This window comes from Lichenostomus cassidix, chromosome 1Aa (genome assembly GCF_008360975.1).
Source record: "Lichenostomus cassidix isolate B80296 chromosome 1Aa, HeHo_3.0, whole genome shotgun sequence".
NCBI classification, from domain to species: domain Eukaryota; kingdom Metazoa; phylum Chordata; class Aves; order Passeriformes; family Meliphagidae; genus Lichenostomus; species Lichenostomus cassidix.
Genome location: NC_139480.1, coordinates 12,322,126 through 12,335,684, shown reverse-complemented (window position 1 = coordinate 12,335,684; position 13,559 = coordinate 12,322,126). Strand labels below are relative to the sequence as shown.

General features: G+C 38.5%; 1 protein-coding gene across 2 annotated transcripts in view; it reads left to right on the top strand.

Moving 5' to 3' along the window:
• RELN (reelin) overlaps positions 1-13,559 on the top strand; it is a 272,354-nt gene that overhangs the window by 110,697 nt on the left and 148,098 nt on the right. For both annotated transcript variants that reach the window (XM_085040349.1, XM_085040356.1), the window contains exons 5-6: positions 8,366-8,398; positions 9,983-10,061. In XM_085040349.1, the coding sequence (XP_084896475.1) occupies positions 8,366-8,398; positions 9,983-10,061 (112 nt within the window). The remainder of the gene's footprint in view (positions 1-8,365; positions 8,399-9,982; positions 10,062-13,559) is intronic.

Genomic DNA, 13,559 nt, shown 5'->3' with positions numbered 1-13,559 from the left:
CAATTTAAAATAAAGATTTTGAAATTGGAAATATGTTGTCGTATAACACACAAGAGAAAATCCCATAAGACATCTCTTGGGGGCATTAGAGCTGTAAGGGTATTTTCCCTATGAGTTTGGGAATATGGCTTTTGCAATAAAAAGTTGTTGAACATTATGTCAGGGGCATAAATTGAATTATTCATATAAGGTATCAATTGTAGCTCTGTGATAAAGAGGGAAAAATATTTCAACTTTCAACTTCAATATTCAAGTTTTCGCTTTTTTGTAGTTCAATGCAAGTAGGAAGAGGGATTCAGAGAGGTGACAAAATGTCAGCTAGCAAGCTAGGATGTTGGTTATACTTAGGAAGAATTAGAAATACGTACCACAGGTACTGGCAATCAGAAGGGAGTGCTACAGTGATCTGGATGGAAGTGATTGAGCCAGCCACGTTTTTGCTGTCTGGAAGGAAAAGCATCTGGGAAATTAAGAGGAGATAGTTGTACAGGTTCAATGCAAGTATGAAAGAATAGTGATTCAGTGAGTGGTGTATGGGCACCTGGGAACAGAAGTGTCTGCAGGATCACCATTTGGGATGTAAGGAGGATGGGAAGGATATCTCACACAGGCTACTTGCTGGATGGACATGAGTCAAGAGTGGAAAAATGATTATGCAGAGTAATCAGTATAAAGTGATGACAAACCTCATAAAAAGATTAAATTCTCCAAGGCATGGCTGCAGAGTGAGCACACCACAGGCAAGGACAGTCAGGAGTGGCCAGAACAGATAAGGAAGGGAGAGGGAAGTAAGAGACATATTGATGGCAGTGACAAAGAGCTGGCAGTGACCAGGATGGTGAAAGCCATGCACAAGCAAGCTGAATGGGAAAACACGACTGTCAGTGTCTGAACTGGCAACACGGTCAAGGAGAATACGGGCAAAGCAACAAGATTTCTCCCTGCTAGAAGAAAATACCTTGGTGAGCAGAGACAAGTGGGTAGATATCCATCCAGACTTTGACAGTCCTTCTTCAGACATGCTGTTCCCTGAGATTTTAGTAGGAGAGCTGACAAAAGAAATTTTTATTCTTTCACCCCTCTCTGCTTTACAGTTCTGCAATTTTGGAGCATAACCTAACCTCAGATCAACATTTTAGCAACACTTATGTTGGTTAGAACAGTAAGTCCTTATGTTACTTTGTGCTGTCCTTGAGTTCACAGGAACTCTGCAGAGCAAGGAGAAAATAGAATTTGGGTGTTGGTTGTATGCAGAGAATAAAGGAGCTGAGATGTCCCATTACCAGGCCTTTACTGGCGGCTCAGCTGTGGCAATCCCTTTGCTGCCTCCTCCCATCCAGCCACTGATAGCCATGTCCTGCACCACTTCCCCGAATGGGCCCTCAGCTTCCCCACTATGTCATTGTCTCCCAAATCCTTATAACTCTTGTGTTTCCCACGATTTTCCCAGCAATTCTCTTTGCTTTGTACACAGTCACTTCAGAGACTTTGTGGATTTATCATCCCCAAAATATGTGATGTCACTGCAGTCTCTCTGCAAACATCAGATTTGGTTTAGGCAAGGATCACCCAGATGATCACCCAGATGCTCATACACTGTGAGCAGTGGGCAGTGTATGACAGCTGCAGCAGTGAGCAGATTTCCCTGCAATAATGATGTGCAGACTCCTCAGTTTTCTCTTGGTTCTCCTCCCACATTTTTATCCTCACCATGGCTTCTCTCCCCTTAGTTTCGTAGTTCAGACACAATTTCCTTGACTTGGTTATTCAACCACTGCATTGCCCATTACCCTTCCTCCCATCCCTTCCAGCACCAGGCTCTCCTTTGCCTTTTTCTTCAGCACACAGTGTGCATTGCATTAGTCTCTAACCACTGCATATTATTATCACTCTTATACTATTAGAATTAATTTTCCTATTCAAAGAAAAGAGGCTTTCTTTGAAGTAGACCTTACTCCATTCATTCAATTTTCATCAACACTACTAATGTAAACGAAGGATTCTTTCAGAAAGAATTAGTGAATTTATTTAGATGCAAATATCATATTAATTTAAATGCAAAACAGCTAGGTAGATTGGCATAAGTGAGGTTTTGTGGTCTGTTTATAGCCCTAAACATTACTATACTGAAATAGTGCAGTGAATGATGTTACATATTAAATAAACAAAAATAAAACCACAGGGCAGCTTCACTGATTTATTATGGGACATATTCTTAATAAGTAAGAATCACTGGAGGTGATATTATACTTCATAATGTCTAGTAAAAAGGATATACATGAAGATGTGAAAGTAGCAAGGAATCTCAGACGTTATGTTCACTGTGGCTGTCCACCCTCAGATGCACATTAGTAAATCCTAATAGAGTTAATGGAATTTGTGCAGTGAAAGGAAAGTGGTATTTTGTATTTTGAAGAGAATTAGAGGATGATAAAGGGTGGTGTTAAGGGATGGCAATGCCATATGTATAATGTAAGTGGAGTAAGAAATGATGCCATAGGGAAAGACACCAAAGAAACTAAAATAATTGCTTAAAGAGCTCTGTGTTCAGAATATAATACATATTTTAGGAAGCTAGGGAGATGCTAGAGAGCTGATGTAAGCTTTAAATTTTATGAGAATTATATTGGAGAAAGGAGACATAAACATAGAAAAAGTTAATCCAGCACAAACAGGGGAAAAAAAACCAAACAAATCAAAACTGTATGATAGAATCTAGAAAAGATAGATGTCTTATAAATACTTTTAAGGACAAATAAGGATCATAATGACTGATGATATTCTTGCCAGTAAAAATATATTTAATAAACTATTTAACTCATTGATGTACTAGTAAAATTACTGGAGAATAAGGTAAACTTAGTATTGTGAATATTGATTCATATTTATTCCTGGCTTACATAGAACAAAAATCATGCTTTAATAAACAGTGGCATAATTAGAATGGAGTTGACATCAGACCAGGCTGCTTTGCACAGCAGAACTCAGAGGAGTCTAGGTGTCTAAACATAAATGAGGTTTTATAGTCTGTTTCTAGCCCTAGCATGAAAATAAAAATGTTGCTGGGAGGAAGAGTTTGTGGTGCCCAACCCCTCCTGCCTTTGCCACACCAAGTAAGGTGCTATCAGTTAAGGAGGACTTTTCCCTGGTACACTGTAACTTTGGACCAGTAGAACCATTCTGGGAAAAAGGACCATACTGGGAGCTTTATGTGTAGTTTAGTTCTGACTGACTAGCAGAGAATCTGAGGACAGGAAAACCCAAGAGATGGAAAAGATGAAGGAAGCTGTTCCCTCTTAGTGCAATACCATTACCTTCTGCATGATTCCCAGAATGTTATACCATCTCATGCTCAATGCCACGAGTTACAGGATTGGGTTTCCATTCGTAAGAGACCCCTTTACAGTCTGATAGATATCTCCACGCTGAAAGCAAATCCTGAGAATTGGCCCAGATTCTCTTTTCTTTGAGAACTTTTGCCTGAATGTTTGTGCAAGACCTTTTAGGTGTGTTTTGTACCTTGTAAAATTCAGGAACACTCTGAAAAAGAAATGCAAAGCAGATTTCAGGATCTCAGGCTTGTATTTTACAAGCTCTCAGAGCAGTATTTTACAGAGTAGAGGATTGGAGTGTAGAGCTGGTGTAAAGTTCCTCGACAGCCCTCAGTCAGCTCGCTGACTCTCCCTAGGGGATGCTCAGCCTCCATCATTCAATAGCAACTTTGTTTACCAGTAGAGAGTAAGTATTGGAGGGAGTCTAAATAAAAGCATTCATTTCCTTTTTTACCTTCATCTGGCTGCTAATGACAAGGAGATTAGACTTCATATTCTGCAAAACAGAAGATACCTCTCTCCACAGCTCGTTTGTCATGAACTGATGAGCAGCAGCTGATGGCCCCTGGCTGTAGAACTCTGAGCACCGTGATTGTGTGGGAGCATGAGGACATTTGTGTTACTGTAATGCACTTTTCTTTTTATTAACAAGCCCACAGAGTTCAGGGTCCTGAGATAAAAAACAAAAAAAAGTATATTTTTAGTGTGTTGTAGGAATATTTCCTTATGCTGCCTTTTCCATCTATTCCTATACATAGTCTTGACCCACAGATCTGTGGAATATGGGTGTCAATAGTACAAATGGATGTTTCTGGAACATGTTTAATTTGTCTTATGCCTGCTCTGTTTATCTGAATGGACACTAGTGTTACTTGACAGTTAACTATTACCATGTTTAATGATTTTGGTTCCTATTTTTTCACTGACAAGACCACCACCAAATTGGTGTTTTCCTCCTTACATTCCAGTTTCTGGAAGATGACATTCCCTTCCCACTTCTTTCATAGTTCCCTCCTTTCCAGTTTAACCAAAAAGGGGCACATTTAAATTGCATATTTAAATTGGCTTAACCTTTCAGTAGCCTTACTTCATCCACAGAAAAATTTAACCTTTTACTCCAAAAGATGCCTTCATTCTCCCTCATCCTGTTGACACACAGCCCCACAATGTCCTCATTGACTCTTGAATTCCCCATTAGCTCCCTCAAGATTCTCACGCTTCCAGTTTGACTGTGGCCTTTCTCTCTCTGAATCACTTTGTATTGCATGCTTTCTTCTCTGCTTTTCCTTACCAAAGGGATTGCCTTGTCTTAAAAGGCAAGCACCCTACATTTCCTTACATTTTCTCATATTGTATTTGCTAATGCCTCTTATATTGTGACCTCAGTTGAGCTCTGCTTCCACTCTTTGCTCAGTACAATTAATCACTTGTAAAGCTCTGTGTATACCCAGGGTGCTAGTTAAAAATCAAATAATAAATTCATTTAGTTTACTTTTTAAAAAGGTACGACATTCTCATTCAAGCTAAGATGCATTTTGGAGCCGCACAAATACTGATTCTAAATTTAAAACCATCAAATCATGTGCTTAAGGAACATCTAAGAAAGTGAATAATGGTTTAAAATGTGAACTCAGATGGTCTTTCTTTTTCCCTCTCAGTCTGAAGTATTGCATAATTCCTTCTAAATTATAAATTTATATCTTTACACTGGATCACGCTGCACTGTATAATTTCTTCTAGCTTTGTCATATTGCACAAAAAAACCTCCATTTGACTTTAGCCACACTGCATGGCACATGAAAAATTCCATGTTATTTTAAAATAAGTAGTTCTATAAATTGATTAGAAAGACAGATGCGAAAATGTTTTAAAACAACTACAGTTAGTTTTGTGTTATGTTCTGAATGTATATTATTTAGGGACCTTAAATACAACACCTGAAGATCAATACAGTGCTGTTTTGCAATGGAATATAAAATGTACTACAGAAATTATTTCTAGAGAATTTAAAGTCTGTGTTTATCACTCATTAAATGGCACCTTCACAGTCTTTTGTCATATTCAGCTCAGGAATTTGAATTACAATCAGAATACCTGCAGCAAAAATACTTGGGCTTCTTAGATCCTGTAAAGATTTGGGAAACGAAAACCCTCCCCGAAGAAAAGTCTGGTTTTGTAACAACAACCTTTTGTCTTACATTAAGTGTTTGCTTAGTTCCACCTCTAGTGTTTTTAATGATTGATCAGTAGCATTGATATGCACCTGCACAATTTCCTTTCTTTCATTCTATTGGTAAGCAGGTTTTTTTGCAATGTACTATGCACAGAGTGGAAAGAACTGTTTCAGGAAAAATCCCAGATCCCAATTCCGTACTGCTTAATCACATAACCAGCCAGTTTTATTACATAATGGTGAAGTCAAAAGAGTTTGCAAATGTAAAGATGGCAAGTTTGTGCTATACCTGTGCCTCTTTGCTGAATGCTGAAATTTTGCATAACTTCAGAAAGTATCATCACTGACTGTGTGTATCCTTGGCCAGAGCCCTTTCCACAGAAAGTCTCTTACAAAGAGCCATGCCAAGAAACCTGGGATGAATGCTAATGCAGTCCTTTATTTTCATTCTGAGGTCTGACCTGCTCTCCTTGGAGCAGGTGGTCTCTTTCAGTTGAGTTACTTTCAAAGGCCAGTGAAATTCTCTTGGGCAGCTGATGAGTCTGGCCATGATGTGCCCTGGCATGACCATGCTCCTCGTAGGTGAGCACGGGCAGGATGGCTCTCAGCACACCTGTGTGCACAGCAGATCACCCCTCAGTACTCTTCTGGAAGTAATGGAAAGGGCTTATTCAGAATATCACAGACAGAGGTTTTATTTTCAACATAGCCTCTTACATCAGGACTATTACAAATCCCACACCATAATGTACATCTTTTCCTGCAGGCAAAATCCAGAACAGTTTGCATTGCTCAGTCTGGAAAATCAGTTAATCCAGTTCATTCCATTTCTTCTGTGCAAATAATTTTTAAAAGGTTTCTGGTGAAATTTACACATTCCCATGGAGAAAAACAACACCTGGGGCTGCAAGAGACAAATGCAGTCTTTTCCACTGTAGCATGCACCAGTGCAGTCCAGCACTATTCTGGAGTCAATGCCAAGCTTAACATGCAATAGTTGTATTCCTCCAGATTTTGTATCATCATTATGAGAGGCCTTGGTCATTGCTAGAGTCATTATTGGCAATTCTGCTAGGGAAGACAAAGCACCCTGGGTGAATTTCTTGTATAAAAAATTGAGTGAGTTAGCCACAAAAAGAAAAACTATTTCAGATTTCTGAAACAACAACAGACTCTCAAGAAGGTCTTTTCTTTCAGCTGCAGTAAAGCTTTCAGTGTTTCTGTGGTGGTTTTCAGTGTTGTGTGTGTGTGTACATATATATATATACACACACTATATATATGCATACATATGCACATATTTATGCCTATGTATTTATCTACATGTGTATATGTAAATACATATGCATATATGTACATATGGTTAGTGGAGATAAAGATTTATATATATGTGTATATATTTATAAGGTTAGTGGATGGTGTAAAACATGTCAATCCTCTAATCTGTAAGTCAGTTAAATCAAAGTTTTCTGCCTAAGATAAATCCAGACTGCTTGCCATCATTTTCTGGTCTGCAGATACCTCAGTTATTGACTGCTCAGTCTTTTTAATCACCTACTTATCATGAAATGTTGCAATTTCATAACAGAATGTCATGCCTCCTTGCAAACCCAGTGTTTAAGGAGTAAGCAGGAAGAGAAAAACAAAATTCTTGAGATTTGTGTTGGACTTTTTATTCAGATGACTATGTGTGAGAGCTCTACACAGATTGCTGCATTCATTTTTATGTTTATTTTAAATCTATTTTTAATTTGTCAGATGTTATGACAGAAATTGCAGTACTTCAGTATTTTACTGCAAATATGCTGAAGAAATCAGGAGTACTGATATAATTTAGGTCAGTGCCCAACAAAAACCACAGAATTATCAAACGAATCCTGGCTTCAAAAATTCTCCTTTCTTGGTGCTTTTATTTTACCAAAATCAAAACTCCAGCTGGAAATATAATAGGCAAATAGGTAGCTTCTTCCCAGGAGCTTGATTATATATACCCCCTTAGCCTCCCTGAAAGAGATATAAATTACTTTGGATTTCAGGTCGAGCAATGGATGTAGTAGCTACCATGGAGTATCTAACTCACTGTGTAGCAGCTTCTAGGCTGTCCCCATATATTTTTATGCAGCAGTTCCCTTTCAAATACAGACTTCTGTGATGCTACACCAAGTCTCCTATTGCAAAGTGTTGGTAGAAGATTATTTATTAAACTCGTGCCATTTCACACCTGTGTCCCCCATGCAGTATGTCTTTACAATATTCTACTGTTTCTTGGGAGACAGAGATCTACTGGGGAATTGATCAACAATGCCTGCAAAAACCTTCTTTGATATAAGTGTTTGATACAGCAGTTTGCAGAGTTAGTCTGTTACTTGTTGCCCTAGGAATATTAGGATTATCTCTCCCAATAATATGCCCAGTAAAATGTTGTTCAGTGCAGTATAAATGATCAAAGTATGGCATTTTTTGCCTCTCCTAGACTAATTCCGTTGTTCAGCCTAATTCCCACTGTCAATCCTTGAACTACTGAATCTTATCTTATAATAAAAATAATTTTTAATAATATCTCATAATCTTAGACTATGCAAGGTTCAAAAAGTGATCTTTTTACCTTACTGTAAAACCAGTACTGATTTTCATTTCTTTTCATGCTTATTTTAATTAAAAGAATAACTATTTTAGTTTTCCTATTATATTTTTGTAATTTTTGGGGTCTATCACATTTTCCACAATTAAACTATCGGGATAGCTGACAAAAGAAAATATGTACTGAACCATTTGTTCTAAGCTGAATCAATTTTTAATGCTGCAATTGAGCCCTGATCATAGAAGATATTAATGGACTGTGTGTCTTTGTTTTCTGCAGCTCCAACAGAAGCTCCCTTACATCCTCACCTAGGTAGGTGATTTATCATTCTTACGACTTAAACTCAGAATCAATAACTTTATTATAATAAAACATCTGTGAGGTCACATGAAACTAGGTCTGAGGAATTCAAATAAAAATGAGATTCATATAAAATGAATTGAATTATATTTAATTCGGATTAGTTGTCTCTTTGTTGCAATATTTATTGCTCTTTATTGCCTTTGAATCTTTGCAGCGTGAATATATTGTGCTGCAGAGCTTTTGTTCCTAGTTATGTATTAGAGCATCTGTTTGCATGAGAGAAAGGACTGAGCTATGAAAACAGGCTGGAAGTGTTGGGGTTCTGCCTGGAGAAGGGAAGCCTTCAGGGAGACATTAGAGCTTCCAGTACTTAAAGGGGCTACAAGAAAGCTGGTGAATAATTTTTTACACAGGCTTGTAGTAGTAGAACAAGGGGAAATGGCTTTAGACTGAAATAGGGCAGATTTAGGTTAGCTGTCAAGAAGAAAATCTTTACTGTGAGGGTGGTGAAACACTGGAATAGGTTGCCAGAGAAGCTGTGGATGCCCCATCCCTGGAAGTGTGCAAGGCCAGGCTGGATGTGATTTTGACCAATCTGGTCTAGCAGGAGGTGTCTCTGCCCACACCAGGGGATTTAGAGCAAGATGATCTTTAAGGCTCCTTTCAACCCAAACTGTTCTCTGATTCTCTGACCCATAACCCCCAGTGTGGGACAGCACCTCACACCAGTGCTGGGTTATTGTGAGGGAAGTTTTGTCCCAATGCACCTCCAAGGTGGACCCTGCAGCAAGGCACTGCTGCTCCTGCCCTCCAGCCCTGCACCCACCAACCCTTGTGCTGCAATTTGATTAGTCCAGGACAGATTCTGGCGTTCTTGCTCAGTTTGAATAGCAGGTGGCAGTTACCTCATTCATTTGCTGGAAGTATTTGTAGAGAAGGGTCTGTCCAATACAATCACAGGTGCCAAAGTTCTGGGATTTTGAGTGAGTTTATTGGTCATCATACATAATGAGACAGTAAATCTAGATGGTAAATTGGAGTCCAAGTTTGCAGAACAGTGCTGAGAAATATTTGCGTAACATAACTCACAGTTTATGTTCCTTAGATGAGTTGACCTTTACTGCCGGGTCTGCTGATAGCAGCAGAGAAATTCCAGTGAGCTCACAGGTTTTTGCTTATGAGTTCTTTGAATGAATCCCCTGACTATAAAAACAGTAATACACTCATTAGTGCTTCTCATCCATTCTTGTGCCCATGTTTGCAAAATCTGGATTTGAAAGGATTTTTTTCTAAACTTTCAGAATACCAAAAATTTAGAACAAAAGTTCTTAAAAGATTTAATGTGTACTTGATGATTCCATCTTTCCATAGCCATCACACTTTCGTGATGTGGGCACTTCTTAATATTTTGTGGTACTATGATCCATAGTAAGCAAAAAACCCTGTAACTATGAAACCCCAGCTTTCATAACTAGCATAACCTAAAAAGCAGATTTTTATGCATTTACAGGGCATTACTTTAGGTAAGACAACATTTAGAAAGCACAGGATGATTGCACTGGATTTTTTAAATATACTTTTTTTGCTTTGCAGCTGAAATGCACAGTGACAGCATTATCCTACGAGATGACTTTGACTCTTACCATCAGCAAGAATTGAATCCTACCATGTGGTGAGTTTCAGACTTCTGCATTCCTTTATACACATTGGAGCAAATGAAAACACTGTATTTATTGAATGAAGTGAATTATAAACTTATGTGTGTGTTTGCTTCATTAGGACCTAAATATTTTGTTTTATTAATTAATTTATTAATGAGTGACTGAGAAATTCTAAGCTCATTGAAGTGGGTGACAATTTCTTCTTGATTTCAAATTTTTAACTAATCCAAAAATAGAAGAGCTAGAGCTGAGCTCAGTAAATATTTCTGAATGAAGATTTTAGTTCCCTGAAAACACAGCTTTTCATTAAAAAGGAGAAGAATTTCAATAACTAATCTTCTTTCAATTTTTTTTTTTAATTTCATGTTATACAAGTTTTTGCTGAAGCTAACTACAGCAAAAATTCCTTCCAAACTGAAATGAAGTGTTTCCAAATGATTTAAAAAATCCTAAGGAAATTCCCCCAAAAACACCAACTGGAATGAAATACATCTGTCTAATTTTCAGGTGATGAAAATGTTTCAGGTGGATTTTTTTTTCCTTTTTTTGTGGAAGACACATTTTTTCAAATCTTTTGTATTGTATAGGAAGGAAAACCCTTCCCTTCTCCATTCTATACAGCAACTCCCAATTGCTAGGGTTTGAGGGGTTTGGGGATTCCTGAATAAGGTCATTCATATTATCAGTGTTTCTGAAACAGCCAGCACAAGATGTTATCATTCTTTAACCAGTAGATGCTGTTGAAGAATCTCAAACTCCAAATGCATAATAAGGCAAGTACAACTTAGGACAGGTCAGACTATTTTAAGTGTGATCATAGTGAGAGAGCTCTCGGACACCATCTCTCCCTCTGCTGCCCCTTGCTCTGCCATGCGATTGCAGAGACCCAGCCCATACACTGTTTCAGAAAACAGGGAAAGAGCTGAGGAAAAATAATCACTTCAATGTTAATAAAGTCAAATATCCATCCCTGGGAGGGGTGGACTCCTTAAGCCACTGTCACAGTCCTAAGTTATCCAACAGTAAATAGCAGGACAATACAGAGTGTTGATTGTTGGTGGAGCCTGTAGGAGTGACCATTGCTCCCTTAGGTCAGAATAGTGGAGTTGGAAACAGTTGTAGCTAGCTTTTAGTCAAAAGGAATGTTCTTTTAGCAAAGATAACTCTTAGATAGACTTCTGAATCTTAAATAGTAATAATTTTGCCACCACCTTGATCTCAGAGATAGAGGACAATTTCATATGAAATATATGTCCAACGTCACAGAAGAGGAAGTTATATGTCTCTCTTAGTACAAAGCTGATTCTATTCTGTATAGTGAGTATGGACACAGTATATTATACCCAGATAAACACATCTCTTGGTCTTAACATGAGGTTTTAATGGTTGGAGCCACCTTTTATTATATAAGATTGTTGTTGTTTTCTATTTCTTCCAATCTTATAAATATAACTAATTTTATTGTTTTAATTCATACAAGACACAGAAATATTTTACTGGATTAGTTTAGCTTGTTCAAATAAATCCTTTTTGTTTTAGCACTTAACCTGCATTTGTTGTTAATACATTTGTTCTGTGACATTTTACTTCATTTTCCCTTTTTTTAAGGACTGTCACAGCCTTCCATCTGTGCAGGTCTTTCACAGTTTAAACACCTTCTGTAAAAATGCTGTAGTTTAGAGAATTTTATGGATATTTGTACTTTGTACCTATTCATTTTAATAATTTTTAATATGTGCCTACAATTTTTGCTCCTTCTGTTCCTTTTGTATCAGCTCTTTAAATGTTTTTCTGGACAAGAGGCATTAAGGACCTGCAATACTATAACGTAAAAACCCCTCTTTCTTTATAAGTTTGAACAGATCAAGGACTCTTAATGGGTTACAGAATAGCTGCCAAGGTAGATAGCTTTAGCATCAGTGTGTTAAATGGACTTGAGTGGAAAGAAATGAGAAGAGGCATTATTTCCCTGCAGATGCCTCATAACTCACAGAGGGCTTGTCTGTTGGGAGCCTCCATAATTTATTTATCCATTGCTCTCAACTTTAAATTCATCCCTGCTAATAGAAGTCTCAACGGAGAAATTTCAGACTAAAAGAGCCCCCAGTTTTCTGCCCCTTTTGTCCCCAAGATTTGGATTTGGTCCCTCTGGAACAAAATTTGCCCACCTTAGTTGGTGAGTCAGTGTGGAAAGGTGGGTGTTGGGAGAGTCCCAAAACTCACCACAATCGTGAGACAGATTTTCCTGTAATAGCAGAAAGCCAGCATTTTCAGCAATGCTAAATAGAAGTGGAACACAAATAAAAGAAAACCATAATTAGGTATCATGAGCTTTTCAGCACAAAGGATTTCTGCAGTAGCTCTGCCTCCAGTGAAGTCCTGCTTAGTGGCAGAAAGCTCATTCTCATTTGATTGTCTAGTGGGAGTAAAATCAGGAATTATTAACAGTTGTTGCCATCCACCCTAAAATTGCAGTTTTTTCCCCTAGCAGCTGCTAAAATGCCATCTTTACCATGAACAATTGCAGTGAGTGCTGGAGCAGTATTTCCAGCCCTGCTTGGTGTGGTCTGTGCAGAGCAGCTGCAGACACCCCAGCAGGGCTGTGCCACGGGGCCACTTACACTGAGCCACTCCAATAGTTTCTGAAGCCATTATTTGTGTACAGATGAAAAGAGAAGTGTTTGTATTTTCCTACAATCTTTTCTTCCCAAATCCTACATAACACTGGCTTGGAAGTGATTAATATTTTCCCACTCCTCCTGATTCCCCTTCTGGCATGTGCAGCTCTGGCAGGGATGTGCCATCCAAGTGCACCAGCTAAGCAGTTTATAGCTTCTCTGTGTGTCCAATTTTATGAGTCCCAGCAGAGCCTGTGTGTCACTTCATTACTGGGAGAGGCTTCACATAACTATTTTGCACAAGGGCACTGTATGATTTCGAGAGTGACTGCCTGGTTTTTATGGAATTCTGCTCTTTTGAATGCATCAAAAGGCACATCCTTCCCAGCAGCCATCTGTTTCTTTGGAGGCTCAGAAACAGGGAAGGAGTGGCTAGGAGAGTTTTTGGAGCTGCGGAAGGAAGAGAAAGGGAAGGTTGGGATAAGGCTCTTTGTAAAATGATAATCACAGCACCACTGTTCCTGACCTAAATCAAAATCTGGTGATTGAAGGAAAATGGGAGAAACTGCTGAAGTGGGAAAGGGACAGGGAGAGAGGAGGCAGCAGGAGAGGAAGGAGAACCAAGAAGGAGGATTTCTGTGCTGGGAATGCAGTAATGGGAGCATGTCTCATCCTTCTCATTTTCTTAGTGGGAAACCACACACTATGAGGATTTTCTTGTGTGGTTTGTCCAACTAATGGTTATATTCTTTTCTTCCAGTGTTCAGTCATGTCAGAATATGATCATGACCAAGGTCCCCAGCTCATAGGCAGAAGCCTGCTTACTTAAGCAAAGATTTCCTCATTTCCTGGGTTTTATTTGCCATGAACTTTACAAAGATCTCTTGTCTT